The sequence below is a fragment of the Crocodylus siamensis genome, chromosome 1, assembly GCF_052110815.1.
Source record: "Crocodylus siamensis isolate JL-2025a chromosome 1, ASM5211081v1, whole genome shotgun sequence".
Classification (NCBI taxonomy): Eukaryota; Metazoa; Chordata; order Crocodylia; family Crocodylidae; genus Crocodylus; species Crocodylus siamensis.
The window spans coordinates 421,677,366-421,696,900 of NC_143395.1; the positions used below are offsets into that span (position 1 = coordinate 421,677,366).

At 46.3% G+C, this 19,535-nt stretch overlaps 1 protein-coding gene across 6 annotated transcripts in view; it reads left to right on the forward strand.

The window, feature by feature from the left end:
• STIM1 (stromal interaction molecule 1) overlaps positions 1–19,535 on the forward strand; it is a 141,806-nt gene that overhangs the window by 76,851 nt on the left and 45,420 nt on the right. For all 6 annotated transcript variants that reach the window (XM_090030989.1, XM_090030988.1, XM_090030993.1 and 3 more), the window contains 3 exons: positions 5,821–5,935; positions 11,724–11,835; positions 13,532–13,647. In XM_090030989.1, coding sequence (XP_089887115.1) covers positions 5,821–5,935; positions 11,724–11,835; positions 13,532–13,647 — 343 coding nt within the window. The remainder of the gene's footprint in view (positions 1–5,820; positions 5,936–11,723; positions 11,836–13,531; positions 13,648–19,535) is intronic.

Genomic DNA, 19,535 nt, shown 5'->3' on the forward strand with positions numbered 1-19,535 from the left:
AATGTAGCGCCGATAGTAAGGCTTTTGATACTATGTCCCATAGCATTCTTGAAAGCAAGCTGAGGAAATATGGGTTGGATGAATGGACTATGAGCAGGGAGTTGGACTAGATGTGACCTCCTGTGGTCTCTTTCCACCCTCATTTTCTGAGATTCTGTGATAGGTAATAAAGATGCTGTTTCCTGCATGATGCTGCATCCTGGTACAGATAGGAATGGACTCTGTTAGTTCAGGAGAACAGGCATCTATGCTCATGTGGGGCTTATTGCTGCAGGAATTGTGCTATTTTTTTTAATGGTGTGTGGTGTCAACAAGTATGAGCTCTTGGCATACGAGTGATTATTGAACAGCTGAAATCTGTTGCAAGCTGTAACACAGTGCCTGCAGCATGCGTTCTGCACTCTGTGGCTTTTTCTGCAGAAAGACAAACTTCACTCTGACTTGCCTTTTTCTGTAACTTCCCTTCATCTCCTCCAAACAGCAGGTTTGTTTGCAAGCGGTCCTGAATGTTGTCCCTTCTTTTCATGGAGGGTGGAAGTAGGTGACTGAGAGCTCCTCCGAGGAGCTAATAGTCTCACCAAGCATCCAGCTTTCTGCTTCCTTTGGAGAAGTTCATATCCCACACAACACTGCCCTTTCCTGAGAGGACAGTGGAAGTTTGTTGGGATAGCACTGTTTAAGGAAAGCTGAAAGATCACTTTTCCTTTCCATACTCCCCGAGCTAAATATACAACGCAACAGCTGATCCCCTGCGTCGCTGTGGGAGTTTACAGCCACTCTTAGCAGCAGGTTGTGGTAGCTCCAGCTGACGTTGCTCCATACCCCATGTAGGTCACAAGCCAAAGGTGAGGGAAGTAGCAAAGCTTGCCTGTTTTTGTGTGTGTGTGGTTTTGGTTTTATTTTATTTTTTTTTAATTTGCTTTGCTCCCTTGTTTGGGACAATTTTCCATTTATTCACTTCATATATTTCTCCAGGGATAGACCAGCAGCTTGGGGTGCTGTGAGATTGATAATCATAAGAGCACTGCTGGAAAGAATGGGAGAGCAAGGGGCTGATGTCACGTGGTCGTGTTCAGTTTTTATTACTTTCCGGCTTCTGCTTGATCAAACTCTGTCTGGTCTCTTCTGAGCAGCTGCTGGAGAGGTGCTTCAGAGCCATGACCTGCAGTACTGCTAAGCAGTTGTAGAGGGGATGCGGGCTTGCTTTTACAGCTGCAGCATCAGCACCTGATGCATTAGAAAATAGGGAAACTTAAGTCACCTTGAGGAGTTTGCGATTTGGGATTTTGCTTTCCAAAATGTGTGACCAAGGACACGCTTAAATGCCAGGTGCATGTGCAAAATGCAAGCTGCCTGCTGCGACACCTTGAATAATGCTCCTGTGTTCATTAACAAGGCTCTTCATTGGTGCTTAGCCCTTCTGAGCCCCAGTGCCCTTTAAGCCCATGAACTGGAGCTGGTTTTTTTTTTCTTTTTTTTTTTTCTTTACAAAATTGGGCTTAAGCACAACCACGTTGAGAGACCCTAACACTGCTGGAAGAAGGAGTCATTAAAATAATGAACAAGAACAGCCACAGGCCTCTCCATCCTTCCTCTCCTGTGCCTTTTCCCATCCCATCCATGTCATTGCTTGGAACCACTATTTTCTTACTGTGATTCTTTATGAGGAAAAGAGGAAACCTGGTATATTAGAGTGGGAAGAGTTTGCTGGCAATGTGGAGCTACCTGAAAACACGCTCAGAGATATACATGGGCAGAGGAGATGGAGTGGCTGAAAAGCCATCCTCTGGAGCGTCAGAGGGAGAAATGGCGTTTTGGAATAGGCCGCGACAAAAATGTCGGTGGATGTTGCCCGCTTGGAAGGCGAAAAGAGGAGCCTGAACTTCATGCAGAAGTGCAAAGGAAATCGAAGTGTAGATTTGAGGATGAGTGACGTATGGTGGAGCAGGGGTAAAGGAAGACCATGCTGTTGGACATGTTTTGGCTGGGTTGGCTGCTTTGTCTGCAAGTTGTTCAGAAAGATCAATTGTCCCCTCTTATTTCTGCGTGTCTCCGTTGTTGTGGGTCCACTGAGGAGCATCCTGCATTGAGGTGTCCTTAAAGTATTGACCTGTCTATTGAGGCCAGCATGAGTTTTGCCTCCTAGCGTCAGGATGAGGCTGTTCGCCACACTGACTCTGTAGGCTTGGGGCGAAGGCTTAGGTGTGTAGGGAATAACTGCTGGTATTACCATACTGGATCAAACCCCTGGCTTCTCTGGTCCAGAGTCTTGTTGCCAACAGCAACAGGCCCGGACATTTAGGACAAAGATGCCTGAATGCCTGCATCAAACCTGCCCCCCCCAGGATCTTCTTCCTAAGCCAGCAGTTAGTGTTTGCCTTGTTGCTGGGAAATGATGAATAGGATTTACATCTCTTCAGGGATTTTTTTAAAATCCTTATCTCATATAAACACAGTATTTTCTTGTTTGTATAAATGTCTGCTGCTTCTGTGGTCCCTGCTGAGCTCTCAGCTTTAAAATGGTCTTATGATTATGAACTGTGTCCTCAATAAATGTAAATGATAACCAGGGGCTTGACATTTACCCTCCCGTGTTGCAAGGCGGTCAGTAGGAGAGCCCTGTCTGCCTCGTCTGTAGGACTGGTTATTTTGAACACCTCTCGCGTCTCCCCTCGTGGTCTAAACAAGTGCCCCAGTCTTCTCTGTCTCTCCCCCAGGCAGTCTTTCCATTTTGTAAGGGTTTTCTTTGCTGACTTTTGGTTCCTTCTGTTTCTACAGGATTTCTCCTCTCTTTATGGCTCTTCGCTGCCTTCCAGCCCTCCTCATACTTTGCATCTGGTTGCCTTTGGCAGTGCTGATGAGAAAGCACAGCACTCTGCATTCCTATCAGCTTTTTTGCCCATTTGATCACTGTATAAATGCTTCATCCAGGGTGGAAGACAACTTATTTAAGCTAAAGCAGAAAAAAGGGGATCACATGGCCACGAGTGAATGAAGGCTGGAGCACCAAGACTCCTGTTCCCACCCGCTGGTCGGCTGTTCAGGACTGCTTTCAAGGTGGACCTGAATTAGTTCCTGAGTGGGAGTGAATATTATGGTAGGAGGGACCAGACTTGAAGGATTAGGAGATTGCTTCCCCTCCTTGTTCTTGTGTTTTCAGTGATGAAGAAGAGGGTATATAGCCCCTTTGGATGACAGAGGGGAGAAAGATCTGGGGATGACTTGTAAAGACCTTATCTGCACAGGTGCAGTATTTGAAACCTGGACCAAAGTACAATATGAAGCTAGTTATGTTCAGTTTGGTTTGTTTGCATCTAGGTTGGCTTTTGTGACTCCTTCGTTCCTATAGGTCTTTATATGCTGCTCCCAGCACAGCCCCCTTCCCCTACTTCTTTTCCCTTCCTACCGTTTGTATTCAAGCCGCACTATTTTATATGCTGCTCTGCGCATGTCCTTTCACGGCATCCGATGAAGCAAGCTCCAGCTTGCGAAAGCTTGTGCTTTCTATATATCTCTGATTTAGTTAGTCTGTGCCGTACAAATCTACGTTGCCTGCATTATGAGTTGGGCCAAACAGTGTCTGAACCACTGCTGTCTAGTGTATATATCTTTGCTTTTGTATTTGTGTTCATGCTATGTCACAGCTACGTATTGTTGCTTGTTAACTTATTTTCCTTGCATTTTTGTCAGGTTTTTATTGTGCCAGTGTTTCCTTTAATTAAAATGCAAAGGAAATTTGAAGAAAAATGAAACAAAGTTAAGGTCAGAATTTAAATTCAGAATAAGCGAGTTTTTCTATACATGAAACTCCTGAAGATCAGGAACAAAATTACCAACTCCTCTTAAACACGCTCTAGCTTCTGCTTTAAGCAGTCACGTTGCCCAGCTGCAAGTACTTGATAACATATATGAATATTTCTTGTATGTGTTTGATTGATGGGTTGCTATCGGTCCCACCGCTTACTTTTCTGCTGTTAGCTGGGGGCACAACAGCACATGCAGTCAAGCACTGCCTGCTGACAGTGTGCGTGGGCACATGCTTGTGCCTGTGCCCACTTGGGCCCTCGGTTTCCAGTTTTACCCATGCGGTCAAAGACATTTTTGACGAAGTTTTCCAGCTGTTCCATGTGAACTCTTAAATGCAGCTAGGAAGAGGCTCCAGGGACCAGCCATTCTGGAGGAAAACTGCAATTCTGCTCGCAACTTGATCCTCCAGCTTTAGTAGTGAAGCACTTGGCATCCCGGAGTGCTGTTTTGCAGCATCTGAGGGAACGTGGGTCAAGGGACACAGAACTTTAGTCAAAGCTGGTCACAATTGCTTTATATTTTTGTCCTGTTGCAGTGAAGTAGTTTGTCTCCTACCGTGACATGTAGTTGACTATCTAGGGGAAGATGATCCAAAGGAAAGAACAGGCTGCATTTTGAAGAGCCCTAATTAGGTTGTTGTTGTTTGGGTTTTGTAATCCTTTCTTCAATGTTTTATTAGATACTTCCTGATTTACAGAAAAAGAAGTCCCCAGATGCATTACAAAGGATATTCATATTTAGCCCCTGTAGCCTAATCTGTTGTGGGCCTGGATGCAGGACTCTACTGTAGCGGTATCTTCAAAACACGCACCCTGGCATCCTTTCAGTTGGAGATCACAGTTCTCCTTTTGGTTCGGTTTCATTCATTCTCAGATTGTTGCTCCCTGGATGAGGTTTTCCATGGTCACCAGAAAAGAATATGTCAAGGGAAAGACAGGCATCAAATCTTCTTTGCTTCTTCTGTTGACCAGGCAATTTTTAAATGTTGTTCATGAGTAGAGCAATTAATTGCTCATTATTTACATGTTACAAAGCACTTGCTAGTAACAGCGAGGGGAATTAGACTAATCTGGACGAGTTGGGCTTTTTTTTGAGTAACACACATTTTAGTAAAGCCAACTGCAAGGTCCCACAAACAAGGTTGGGCACATTTAGAAAAGGAGGGGGTTTATTTTGAAAACGTAGATAAACTGAACCTCCATCCTTGGAGGTATTTAAGACCCAGCTACAGAAAGCCTTGGCTGGGATGATGTAGGTGGGGCTGGTCCTGCTTGCAGCAGGGGGTTGGACTAGATGTGACCTCCTGAGGTCCCTTTCCACCCTCACTTCCTATGATTTGTTGATAATAAATGGGATACTTTGTTGAATGTGAAATTCCTCATGCCATGCTATAATTAGAGACCTCATGCATTTCTTGAATGTATACAAGCAGGGAAATATTGAGTAGGATCAAGGAGGAGATATTAACTCTATTCAGTGTTGGGGAGACTTGCTAGATGCTGGTTCCAGTTCTGATGTCCACCCTTTTAAAAGGAAGGCTTGCAAATGGGAGAGGATTCAGAAAAGAGCTTACAAGAATGATTTGAAGTCTGCAAACTATGTCTAGCGAGAGACGTAGGGTCGTGAGAGAACTCCATCGCTGCCTACAGGTACATACATCAGGAAGAGGTTTTTTTTAATGGTAGAAGTCTCAGGAAAAGCTAAAAATGATGCTGTGATTGTAAACCTGAAGCTAGACAAATTCAAACTGGAAATAAAAATCTTATTTTTAACACTGAAGGGAATTAACTTTTGGAACAACGTGCATAAGGATGTGGTGGAGTCTCCATCACTTGAAGTTTTTTTCAGTCGACACTGGAAGCTATAGGGATGCCCCAGATGCTGATCTATGGCCCATGTTAAGCAAGAGGTCAAACCAGAGGATTAAAATGATCCACACTTACCTTAATATCTGCCTCTCTCTGCTTAATATCTATGGATCTGTGAATAACTCTTTCTCTGTTCTTCTTATAGTTCCTGAGGGAAGACTTAAATTATCATGACCCGACAGTTAAGCACAGCACCTTCCATGGAGAGGACAAACTCATTAGCGTGGAAGATCTCTGGAAGTCCTGGAAGACATCTGAAGGTAAATATTTCCTTACCTAAACACACAAGTCTCTGTCTTGTTTTACCATTTTAGCCGAAAAGATGAGCATCAGTTCCACTTTTTGCATGGACTTGGACTTGCTCTTTACCAGAAGGGTAATAGGAGGAGGACTGTGTTCCACCTGTACATAAAATGTCTGGAATAGTCGACTAGGAAAATTTTATATTCCAGTTTAAATTATTCTACTTTAAAGCATTTGCTAATTAAATGGTCAAGTTGAAAATGAAGTTGATAAACAGAATAGCAGCACAGTTGCATTCAGCACTGTAGTAACTGTCCCAGAGGACAAATAACATGACAGTTATAGCTTTGAGAGGAACCCGAAAGAAATCATCTAAATACGAACAGTATTAGGTGGTGGAGTAGGTTCTCAAGGGGAGTGTTAATACCGCATTGCTGAAACACTTCACATTGAACTGCATAAATAATACCATCTCCTTGTAGAATATGCTTTCATATACACCAGTAGGAAGCCAGTACTGCTTCTGGACTATATGGATGCATTATATGTTCCCCAGGCTGATGGCATTAAGTAAGCAGACAGTTCCTTTTGCAGGAGGTGAAACTTCTGTATGGTGCTCCTTTTATAGCAGTCCAGCTGAGTGGTCCCAAAGGCACGGATGGATGTCTGTGGTGAGGTTCACAGCAGAAGGTTGGCCACCATCTTCAGATATACTATAAATGCAGAAGGCATTTTTGCTTGCCACTAACAGCTCATATTCCTTCAACTCGGAGATTTTGAAAACACTTCCAGCTTGCAAACAATCCTGATAGTGTCAGCTGGAAAACGATCAAGCGCTGCCTCTACTGCCCTCGGCAAGTTCCTCTGACTCCTGTTCCGACATAGCTCTGGGATTTGTTACCGTTTGTTATGGCCTCTCACAGTGTCTTCAGTGGGGCCAGAATCCTTACCTATTCCCTACACTCTTGTTTTCCCTGAGAAGTGCTACGAGGCAGTGATGTGAATCAAAAATACCAGTGGTATTGGGGAATTTTCCGGTGGAGGGTGCCTCCATCAGCAGATCCTGAAGCATTTGATTGAACTTTCAGCAGAAACTGAGTGGGTTCCTGATGTTTCCCTGGCTTCTCTGCCCGTGGCTTCCAGACTTCATCCAGGAAGCTTGGGGAGCTGCAGACATTTAGAAGGGGTTAAAGCTAAATGCCACCTTGCTTATTCTTCTACCCAAAACTTAGGAATCCCTGCTTGTGTGGGAAGTTTTAGGCCATTTAAATTTTTTTCAAAAGTCAGTGAAAAATCTAGTTTCTGATCAGTGCCAGTAAACAGAAAAAGCAGGACTAAATAAGAGAGCAGCTGACTATGTGTCTATTTAAAAATTAAGTGATATCATGCCAGATTCTGCAATCCCTTTTTTCCAGGATTAGACTTGCAACCACGTAAAATTGCATGGCTTAAACTTTTCCAAACCACTTTAAAGCTGGAAGGACGCTGATGGGTCCTGTTTTGTCTTGTGTGCATTCGAGGAAAGCCCGATGTTGGAAATATTTATTCTGTTGTACAAGTGTTTACAAACAGCATTGCCTAAAGTCCATCTAATGTCCATTAGATAAGCCCTAGAGCCATTATGGGCATCCCGAGACATTTAGAGGTCCATTAATTGCTTGGTTGCTTTGCTTGCTTGCTGTTCCTGGAGCACATCTAAGGAACATTTCTTCATACGCTTCTGCTACAGGATTTTTCCACTTGATGTGTTGTTTCCACATCGCTTAGCAAGCGCTTTGTTTTTTCTGCCTCTCCATTCCAAGTGCCTTACTTAATAACATGTTATATGATTAGCGTGCAGACAGAGTCTAATCTCTCCGAGCACGGACTCCAGCTGAATTCAGTGGTGCATTCATGGAAGACTTAGCAGAATTAGGGGCGGAGAGGAGGCGGTGCTTTCCTGCTGCAGTTGTCACCCAAAAAGGGACTTGAAATGGCACTGTGGGAGCCTGCCTTAGGTGTCAGTCAGTGACAGGCTGCTCGGTTTGTGAGTGAAATACATTTTTTCTGTTTACCATCCCCATAGTTACTGCCTCAGAGGCTGAAATTACTGTGTTTTCTGTTCCTCAGATTGTCACCGAAAATGAAGGCTTGTCATTGGGATGTTTGTTCTTGGTGTTGATGGGCAGGCTCTTGTTCAGTATCCCAGAATGGTGTTGGCCGTTTTGAACTAGAAGCCAGGATAGATTTGCACCTTACAGACTAACCCAAATAGATGTGTATATAAAACAAGCTTTCGTCAGCTGAAGCTCCCTTCATCAGATGTTTCAGCTCAGGAAAGCTCGCGCTGTATCTACTACTTGGTTAGTCCGTAAAGTGCAGATCTGCCCTGCCTTCTACTTGACTTCAGGCAACCGTGGCTAACTACGTCTCTGCAGAACTGGCCAGAGGAAAGACTGTGTCTGTCAATAAAATAAGAATCACAGAACAGGCTTTTGGAGTAAAAGCTGCAGTTTTATGCTGCCACCGCTCCAGTAGGAAAACCTGACCTGGGCTTGCTGTGCAAACCCTTGCTCCGCCTTCTCCCCTAAGCAGCGTGCACATACCGGGCAGCTGGTCAGCGTGAGTTCCCTGTCACGCTCCAGTATTTCTGGAGGCAGTCAGGCTATTTATCAAAGAAACTTCCCAGTCCTTAATGCTACGAGGAAAGACAAAGGCAGGCTGCTTCTGAGGAAACCCGCATGCAAACATGCACCGGACAGGCAGCCGTTAGCAGCCTGGGACGTGAAGGCAGAGGGAAGCCCTCCTCAGCTAGATAAATTGATGGTCACTGTCTGTGGGGCACATTTCGTGTCCTTGGCCCTTGCCTTTGAGCAGTTGCCACACTCCCTGGATATCTCCAGATTGAGAGCAAGGGCTTTTCAGCTGGGCATAGACCCAGGAGTTGGCAGGGGCACCTGTTGTAAGGCCCTCTGTAAGCAAGGCTGGCTTTAAGTCCTCCGGGCCACAGTTCCTTTCCTTGGATGACAAGAGATGCTTGTTCCCGACGGGCTCACGCATTGAAGTAGTGCACAAATAAGAGCTGGAAATTGGAATGGATTTTGCTTGTAACTCTTTGAGAACAGAGCTCACTTCAGCCTCGTGGGCTTTAACTCGAGGTGTTTTACAAAGAAAGTTTCAGTGGACTTTATCACCTCCACCCAGCCCTTGAAGTGTTTGTTGGCAGGGGTGAGAAGCCGTTTTGGTGTTTAACACCTAGGTTTGGAAGAGCCGAGTGTGATGTCCAAGTCCTATAGGTACGTTCTCATTTGATGCTTGCCAGATGTGAAGGGGAGGCTTTATGGCCACGCCCTGGCTTCTGTCATGTGGAGTTTCATCCAGTTTAATGCCAGAAAGGGTTACCTCTGACCAGTGTGTTTTTTCTGGCCTAGGAGATTACACTCTCCTTATATCCAACACTCCTCTGCTAACTTCTGTCAGACAACCAGCTCCTACCACACCACAACTTCTGCCCACGTAGGGGAATTCATCTAGAAAGCGTGGACGATGCTCTCATATTCTCATGCATCTATGCTAAATCGGGGAGCTGGGGTGCAGTTGATAGCTGATGTTAGCAAGGGCAAATCTATCAAATTCCCTTTTTTAAAGCAGTGATGACTGATTTTGACATCCAGAGGAATATCTAAAAGCACAGTGTGCGCATCTGAGAGGTGTCCTGGATTGTGCAGTAGTTGCAACCAAGCAAACGGCTGGACATCAAATAGAAGGCCTTGTTTAAATGATCTGTACAGTGTGTATTGGGTATATGCATAACTTGTCCACCTGCATAACATGCCACTGCTCCTAATTTTTGCCTGTTGCTCATAAGAGACTCTGGTTATCTGCGTGTTGGTTAGACTAGAGGCATAAACCACTGCAGCACTAGGAATGTTTAGGCCCCATTGTCTATTTTGTGTAGTAATCTAATTGTCCCGTTTCACTGTTTTAAAGCAGTCTTGATCTAAAATGGCATCTCCCAATTTGTAAACTGCAAGTAGAGAAATAAAATAGTCTGAGAAACAAAGAAACCAGCTTTATTGAGTCACAAGCTCAGCAGAGGCTGTTCCTGTAGTTAATTGGCACTGTTTGCACCAAGTTTGGACAAGCGCATATTCTAGTTAAGCCCCTTTTTCATCCCCAGGCTGTGCACTTCAACAGAGTGTGCTCTGGTTTTCTTGAATGCTGCTTGGAGAGGTAGAGTTATGCCCCACACATCTGGCACAGGTGACGACAGGTATGTTGGCTAGGAACAGTGTTGCATTTGTCCTTGGTTCACATTGTGCCTGTTTGTCCCAGAAAAAAATGATCCGGGATTTGTGTGTACACGCATCTCCCTTCTATAATTGAGGGTTAGTGAGCAGCTGAATACGCTGCTGGTCCTGAGATGCCTGTGCAGATGCATTTTGCTGTGTCCTGGGATAAGCTGTTAGCACTTCTTATTCTGTGAACCTTTTAGGATTCATCCTGAGACAGCGGACACAGATGGGCAATTGCGGTATCTATTTGTAGCCATCAGAGCATGACAGAAAACCCCCATTCCCATGAATGGCCTTATTGCTTAAGAAATTTTTTAGATATTTTAGCCACATTGCTGCAGTCAAGCGAAAATTAGGGGCAAGATGGAAACCTCGTTTCTTCTTTAGGTGCCTGAAAGTAGGAGATGTTCTTAAATGTGGGCCCCAAAGGATTCCCTCAAACCCATGCAGGGTATCCCAGGGCAGCATGGAGAAAAGCACTCTTTTGTTTCATTACAGAAAATCTGTTCCTGGGTCACTTTCTTGCCATTTCTGAAGAAAACGGTTTCTGTCCCTGTGCTCCACTGTGCTTGTGCACCAGTCTGCATGAGTGAATTGCTGCGCCGAGGTGACAGCAGGGTATATAGGGATTGCCGCTGTCTCTGGAGCTCTTCTGCCCTGGAGGGGTCCCTGAGTCTCATGGAGTGACACCCGTCTGTGTTTCAGGCACATAGCAGGAGCAGTTGTGTCTTGCTGGAAAGTGAGGGATTGCAGGGATGTGGTTTCGGAGAGGCAGGGAGCGAATTCTCACAAGGCTTTTTCTGCAAGCTTCTGTGATGCCAGCATTGTAGTCTTCCTGTATGGTGCTATTGCCATGCAAAGTCATCCGTCCCAGAGAGGTCTTGCCTGAGGTAATTTTTGGGAAAGGTGCTACTTGCCTGTTTGTGCTTCGTGATATACGCCGGACAGACGATGCACAGCTCTCACACCATCAAAGAAGTTAGAGATTGAAGAAAACACCTGCAGTCACCTAGTCAGGATGACTCCCTACATGACATTCTCCCGGCTTTTATCTGGTCACTTCTCTCTCCTGGAAAAGCTACCAGATTTGCCACGTGTCTTCCAGAGAACGGGTCTGCTTTGTGTGGTGATTCTCAACCAGGGTGTTGCAAGATCCTTTTAAGGGTGACACAGGAGTCACAATATTAGCACAAATGCCTACATGTGATTCACCCAGAGATTTCCAGAAGGAATCCACAGGGAAATATTCAGCCCAGCTGTGGGCTGTGCAACAGAAGAATTGCTCTAATATTTTTCCATAGTGGGGAAAAAAAAAAGTGAAAGCTCAGAGCTGGCATCTTCCCAGAGGGGCCTGATGTGTGCAGCCATTTAGCACTGGGGGTTTTAACCCTGCAGAGACTTTATCTTCACTAAGGGCAGAAGGCAGGGGTGCATCTGGTGTGATGCCAGTTGATGCGCCAGGGCTTCCAGCAGATTGGAGGCCTGTTGTACACTAAAAGCATTAAGCAGCTTGTCTTTGACCTCCCTACAGTGTATAACTGGACGGTCGACGAGGTGGTGCAATGGCTTATCACTTATGTAGAGCTACCGCAGTACGAAGATACCTTCAGGAAGCTGCAGCTTAGTGGACACGCCATGCCCAGGTCAGTGCCAGCTCCGTTTTCTTACTTCCCTGTTGGCTGTATGTGCATGGGAGCAATGGACGTCGCAGGATTTCATGCTGGGGTTGGTTGTTTGCCTCTCTGCAGAGGGCCAACACAAGCCTTGCCTTGCTTAGCTACCATTTGAACCCTGTTGCATGGGCTTAGGGGATGCATCTCTATGCACGCCGAAAGTGCAGTCTTGTGGATACAGCCCTGGGTTAGGACCAAGCTGGCTTGGGTCCAGTTCCTGACCTGCCACCTCCTTGACTATGGGCTAGTCCCTGAGTCTGTTGGCTCCCCAGCTGTCACATGTGTATAATCCTCCCGTAGCCTCCCCCAACTGTTCTCTGGCCCAGTCCCTTTAGAGCAGCAATTCTCACACACAGTACCGCAGCACCCTGGGGTGCACTGAGATCCTTTGAAGGGTGCTGTTCCATGTCACGCAGCATTAGCTCCATTTGGTTTGCAAACGTGATTCAAAAGGTTAAACTCAGAGATTTCAAATAGAAATTCATAGTGTGAAAAACATTCTGCCCTGTTGTGGTCTTTCTGAGATCTTTGCAGCAGAAGAATCGCTGTTATTTTTTGGCAGTCAAAAAAAAACAAGTGAAAACTAAGAGTTTGCATTTTCTGAGGGGTGGGGGGCCTTAAGTCTAAAACGATTAAGCGCCACTGCTTTTAAAGTGTAAGCTCTTCTAGGCAAGGATGATCTGCCATCATGTGCATCTTCAGTGATCTGCAGAAGTACACCCTGATCCTGCTGTGGGTTTCTATGTAACGATCTACCTGGGATCTTTTGAGCACCTATTGCCAACCCTTTACAGAAGCGGGATATTATCTGCTGTGGTCCTCCTGCTTTCCTTTTAGCAGGTTCAGATGTGATGTCTGGTGTAGTGTCAGGGTGAACTGTGTAGTGTTGCTAAGAGATTAAACTGTAGATGCATCTGGGCTGGTTTGGACAGGGCTGATCCTACCTCAGGCAGGGATTGGAGTAGAGATGACCTCTGCAAGTCCCTTCCAGTCCAACTGCTCTACGATTTCTGTGATAACCCTAATAATAAGCAAGAGTGGCTGAATCTCTTTGCATAACAGGATGGCTTACTCTTTTAATTTGGGGAGGCCCTAGCAGCTTGGCAGGAGCTCAGTGCTGCCCTTTGGCCCGAATTTGTTGTTTTCTCTGACAAGGGGCTTGGAGGAGGAGGAGGCGTAACCAGCAATAAAACAAGGCTTTTGTGGCAAGATAAGTTTTACCTGGAACCACTGCTCTCCAGGCCTGCGCGCCCTGGCCTGATGATGGTTTCCCCCCTCTGGGTGATGTGCTCTTTCTGGGCAGTGCACTGGACAGGGGTCAAAGAACAGCCACGTGGGTCCGAGAAAGCAACTGATGGACAGTGCAGCCCCATGGGGAGAGATGGGTGCATCGGGGGAGGTGACCTTTGGTTTCCAGGTTAAATGGAATGAAAACTTCATTTGTATTTCTCTGCCGCTTGAATCAGTGTCCTCCTGGATGCCCAGAAAGCTATTTTTCAATACCCGTTCTGCCTCAAAGGCATCGAGTCTTGTAGTGGCCTTCTGTTCAGTGACATCTGAGGGGACAGTGCCCTGGCTTGGTTTGCTGTTTCTCCCCACAGAGCTCTCGCTCTAGAGTTACCTTTTCCAAACCAGTATGTAACTGCTTGCCTTTTCTTCCCTGCAGGCTAGCAATCAACAACGCCACCATGATGGGAACAGTACTGAAGATGACTGACCGGAGCCACAGGCAGAAGCTGCAGCTGAAGGCTCTGGACACGGTGCTGTTTGGGCCTCCTCTCTGTGAGTAATGCTGAAGATCCCCTGCCCTGTAAGGGGGAGGGGAAATGCACTCAGTGCAGATGCAGAGCTGAGATGTGCATAGGTGAACCCATACCTGACCCTACCAAGGGTCACTGAGGTAAGTTGCACAAAACAGGCAGGCATTAAGAGATGCCATCCTGTTGAATATGTAGGTGCAGCTCCCAAAGGCATGTCCAGGTGTGTAGTCCCACCTTTCTACTAGTTGGAACAACAGCACAGTCCACAGGGCACAACACTGAGGTCAGTCTGTAGCCTCAAAGCAAATTGGTTATTTTCTCCCTTGTGGAACGGAGCTGTCCTGTGACTGGGCAGGGGAGATGTTCTCTAGTTGACCCAGCTCTCTCGTCTATGGGACAGGTGCAAATTAGACTGATCTTCCATGAGGAACAGAGCAGGGCAGGCTGGTTGAGAAGACCTGTTAGACTGAATGGAAACCAGGAACTGAGTCCTCCTCGCAGAGCACTGCCTAATGGGGTCTGGGTGGGGGCCCCTGCCTTGTCCTACCTCCTCAGCGCTGCTGGTGGGGCTCTGGGAGCTGTGTTTTGAATGAAGGAAGGTAAATCTGGTGAGGTTGTGTGGTAGCTGTCACATTTTCTCTCTTGTCTCTCCCTTCCAGTTTGTTTTCCCTTTTTTTGTATTTCTTTTCTTTTTCATGCATCTAGTAGCACCTAGCCAGCTGCTTCCCTGGGCAGTGGGCTAATGTAGGATAGAGGACAGTTCTTTAATCTTTGTTCTACTCCCTACCAGCACATCTCTGGGTGCATCTTGCTCAGGGTCACACCTACGAAATAAGGGACTGCATCCTGGAAACAAGGGACTCCAAAAAAGGCTTTGGTGGATGCCACCAAGCAACACATCAGCCCCTTGTGCAATGCTGTAGCAAGAGAGACTCGTGATTCTTGGATGCCTACATGGAAAGGTTATGGAGGTGGTTTGACCTCTGTATGACGGTACTGGGGGAGGGATGGTGTTTAGCTGCATCCATGTGATCGTTGTGGCATCCCCACTGTAAGAGATGCGGAGCTCTGAATAATTCTGGGGCTCTTGATCGAAGGCTGAAAATATGCCTCACAGTGAAAGGCTTGAAGAACTCAGTCCTTTTTGTTTATTGAAAAGAAGCTGTAGAGGCAAGTTGAATACAGGGCATGTTACTATCTCAGAGAAAGGTACTGGGTGCCAAAGGGTTCCGTCATCCAGTGGAGAAAACGCAGCTTTCATCAGACAACCTTAAGCACAAAGGAAAAGCTGCTCTTCCTGTAAGCATTAAAGTTTGTCTTCATCAGCAGTGATACCCCATCCCATTATGATGACTGTAGCAGCATTTTCTTAAAGCTTTTAAATCTGAGCTCTTTCTGTTGTGACAGCACAAGTGGAAACGCAGCCAAGACTAGGAACTGAATGGGATATGGTCTGAAAGCCTGCGGTACAGAACTTGTGATGGTGGATGGCCACTGGGTAAACACCCAATGAATTATTAATAATTGCTGTAAAGGACTAACCCTGTTCTTCAGCCTAATATTTGCGCCTTGATTAGCTGATTCAGGGGGTTGTCTTCATTTAACTCTTGAATTGTCAGAGAGCTCTTCATGCAGAATTAGATCCTGATGGAATGGATTACAAAACTGCAGGGTGCCTTGAACAGCTGGCCATTCTTAGCCACACTCAGGAAGTCCTTGGTCTCCTTTTAAGCTGCTTACTTCTGGATAGAGAGAGTTGAAACGAATTTTGATCAAGTGAAAGCGTCCTCTCTTGACAGGTGTATCCCATTGGGTACGTTAAACTGTTGGCTGATAGACTGCAGCCCAGAGGTGCAAGACTCTTGCTTTTACTTGCTGAGGCCCAGGATAGCTGGTGATTTGGACGGTTTCAAAACAGATGGACTGTAAAAGGCACACTGTCCAGTCATCCACGGCAAAGCCATCAGAAATGGTAGATAAAATCCTGATCCTGCAAGTAGAGATCACAGCATACATGCAGAGGGAATATTTTGCTTGCTCGCAAGACAGGACATCCTTGGCTGGATGTGAAGCCAGATGTTTGTTCACTAGTGAAACTCTGAGATCTGATGCATAGCTCCAGTAGGCGTGTGGTCACCTACATCTCTTGTCTAACATGCGGGATGTTGGGTAGAGCTTTTAGGATTTTGTGGGGACTGAAGTTCTTCAGAGAATCATAGAAAGCCATCCTAGACACGTGCTTGCCTACTCTGTTGTTAAAGGCACAGACAAGCTGTGCATCAAACCATGAACCAACCCCCTCCTGAGTACAGGACTCAGGTTTTCAAAACTAATTTGCCCTCCTGCTGCTGTAAATAAAGGCCTTGTACTTCAGGTTGAGAAACAAGGGAGAAAAGGGAAACCCTTAAACATAAAAAAATCATAGGTAGGGCTGGAAGGGACCTCAGGGGATCAAGTCCAACCCCCTGCCTGAGAGAGGTCTTGTGTTCTACAGTCATAGAAAATGAAGCTTGAAGGGAGCTCAGGAGGTCACAACTAGTCCAGCCCCCTGCTTAAAGTAGGACCAGTCCCAACTACATCATCCCAGCCAAGAATTTGTCTAGCGGGGTCTTAAAGCCTCCAAGGGTAGAGACTCCACCACCTCTCTGGGAGCCCGTTCCAGTGCTTTACTGTCCTCCTCGTGAGAGAGTTTTCCCTAATATCCAACCTCAACTTCCCTTGCTGCAGCTTGAGCCCACTGCTCCTTGTTCTGTCATCCGCCACCACTGAGAACAGCCCAGCTCCATCCTCTTTCGAACCCCCCTGCAGGGAGTTGAAGGCTGCTACTCAGTCTCCTCTTCTCCAGACTAAATCAGCTTAGTTCCCTCAGTGTCCTTTACAGGGATCAAACCTGCAGCCTTGGCGTTGTTAGCATCATGCTCTAGCCAAAACAGCAGTATCACACTGAAAACAGAACTCCACGTACTATATGCTGTTGTCATTTCAACAACTTTGTATGGCTGCGAGACCTGGACACTCACTAGAGCACTGGAAAAGCAAGTTTGAGACCTTTGAAAGTGGTGCTTCAGAAGACTTCTTGAAAGCTTAAGAAGAAGAAAGATGCAGTGGTTTGGACGTGTAAGAGGAAGACCCGGCACCCGAGCTTCCGTTTCCTACATCCCACCCTTCATCCCAAAGGGCCACAAAACACTTGGGGCCACTTTAGCCGCCTCTGGAGTGGAATACAGCAGGTGCCAACGATCTCATTTAATTTGCTAACCTGTGTATCATCATCATCATCAGGGCTGAAAATCGCCCTTGCCCCAGGGATTGATAGGGCATAAAAAAAATGCTGTGTTCAAGTGATGCAGCCTGGGAATTTAGGGCAGCAGTGTGTAATTACCCAAGTGAGAATGCTATCTTTGCCACTAATGGCCGCAGCCCAGCTCTTGTTACACGGGCTGTAGGAGTTTTAATCACCACCAGCAATTAAAAAATTGAATTTGTCTCTTCCCTTGATGCCTTTGAAGCACAGGGTGCTGTTGACCAGCAGTGACCTCAGAGAAAGACTGCCCCCCAACTCACCAGTCTTAGGGTGGTCTATCCAGCATCAGCAAGGCCGACCTCCCATAGCTCCTGGGATTTTTGGAGATGTAATTGGTATAGGTGCCTCTCGGATTCCCTTTGCCAGGGCAGATGGGCACCTCGTGTCATTCGGTTCGAGCAACTGCAAAAATACGTAAGGTGTGCCGGGCTGTCAGCTAAGCCCCACAGGCCTCTTCACTACCACATCGATGCACACGCTGACTTGGGGGAGTTGTTAGGAGGAGTGGATCTCGTGAAGAGCGAGTGCTTCTCAAAACGCTCTGGTTCCAGGTCTAGCTTTGGGACCCAAAGTAGATCTGGGGGGAGTGGCATTAAGACGGGCGTCTTGTTCCAGTGCTGCTCTCAGCTCCAATTATCCTCTCTGGGAATCGAAGGTGGACAGTATCTTTTTGCTTTAGTCAGGCAGCTGTATGAGTCTGTTACGAGGGCTAGAGTGCTGTTATAGCTGCGATGGTCCAGGAAATATGCAAGAATTTTGCAAGACTGCCTTGCAAATAAGCAAGAAATATGCAAGGGTTTGGGGTTTTTTGAGTTTTTTTTATTAAACTAGCTGGACAGCTAGGAGAGATATTAGACAAGCTTTCAGGCATCAAATGCCCTTCTCTGTGCCTGAGAACTTGTCTAACATCTCCCCCAACTATGCAGTTGGTCCAATAAAAAAACCAAAACCAAACCACAAAAAGCCTCAGGCTCAGACCAACAGAAATGCAAACGCTGCTTGCCTAAGCTAATCAGAGGTCCTGTCTACCCATAAAAGGACAAGGTTTCTAAATGGGATATGGCACCTGGGAGTGTTAGAGTGGCAGGATTTTCTTCCTTTTCATTAAATGTTTATTCCGTTAGTGTCATGCTGTCGAGATGGATGATCCAGATTTCCTTTGGTATGAATTCCAGTGTGGCTGTTTTTTTCCTGTAATAATTAAAAGCTCATTTGACAAGTTGTCTGATGCCTGCTGGATTACTGTTTGCTTAAACCAATAGAACCTAGTGACTAAATATCAAATTCATTATCGTTCTGAGATTTACCATCCACTTTAAATATTTAGAGTCAAGTGAGTTGTGTTTAGATTACCCGCACCACGCTGAACAGCAGCTTTGAGCTGAGGCCCAGTGGAGAGTCTCATAAATGACTTTGCTGCTTAGAGATCTGTTAGCTTGATTGTATAGTTTTGTCATTGTCCATGACAGCAACTGTGCTAAAATAACCTGTCACATGAAATGATTTCCAAGGAGAAGCAACTACAAATGGAGGGTGATGAAGGGAGTAGGAGAGCATTGTGATCAGTACTACAGTGCCCTCCTCTCGCAGAAAGGGATCAGTATATAGTGTGTTTTTGGTCTTCAGAAGAAAAGGCGAGGTGCTCTGGAGGTAAGAAATAATGAGTGGCGCAGAGAAGGTGCATCCGGTACCCGTGTTCACCTAACTTCATAGGCCACATCCACACATTAATGGATGTTTGGCTCCCCGGGGACAAGTAGTGGCGGTGCACCTTGTGCCACCGCTGTCCCTGGGGAATGCCCATGCCACATGTGCTCTGGCGCATGGCAAGTTACCCTGGGTGGGGTAGGGGAGGCCCAGCAGCCTTACCTGGGGGCCTCCCGGGGCTGCAGCAGCGGTGATCCTTCTTCATGGAGCCTGGCCGGCAGTGGAGCATGGCTCTGGCTGGCCAGGCTCTGGTCTTGAGAGGCATGCTTACCCTACATGCACCACTCTTTTTTTTTTTCAGGTTTTTGTGACCCATGGATATCCAGGGGTCGGCCTACCTCCCCGCACTGCCCCCTTGCAGCAGGGAGAACAGCTGCACGTGCAGTGGGTGGCGCTGCAGACATGTCTGCGGTACCACATACCACACTACTGCATTCGTCTGGACCCGGCTATCGTGTCTCTCTTAGAGACATGTATTACTGCCCCTCACTGTAGTAACTGATAGTCTTCTACATCATATCGATTGCAGTAGCAAAGATCTTTGTGGACTTTAAGGGTCTTTGACATTGCTCCTTTTTTGGAATAAACTCTATTTTTTGATGTAGGATGTTATAAAATAAAATAATTTGCTTTTTATTGCAGGTTTCTTCTTTTTTTTTTCTTTTACTTGATTTGTTTCAAATTTTGTTTGGGGCTGTTTTTGTTGGAGGAAGGGTTGGTTGCTTGGGACTTTTTTCTGGCCAGATTGGAACGTGTCGATGTTTTCAGCGTCCCGCTTGTGGTAGAAAGGCCACATTGAAAAGGAGTGCAGATGGACACGGCATGAATGTGCCTGATCTCCTCTGGAAGTCTGGTCTTTAGCCAGATCTCCCTGGCCAACAATGCCTTGACCCCAGTTC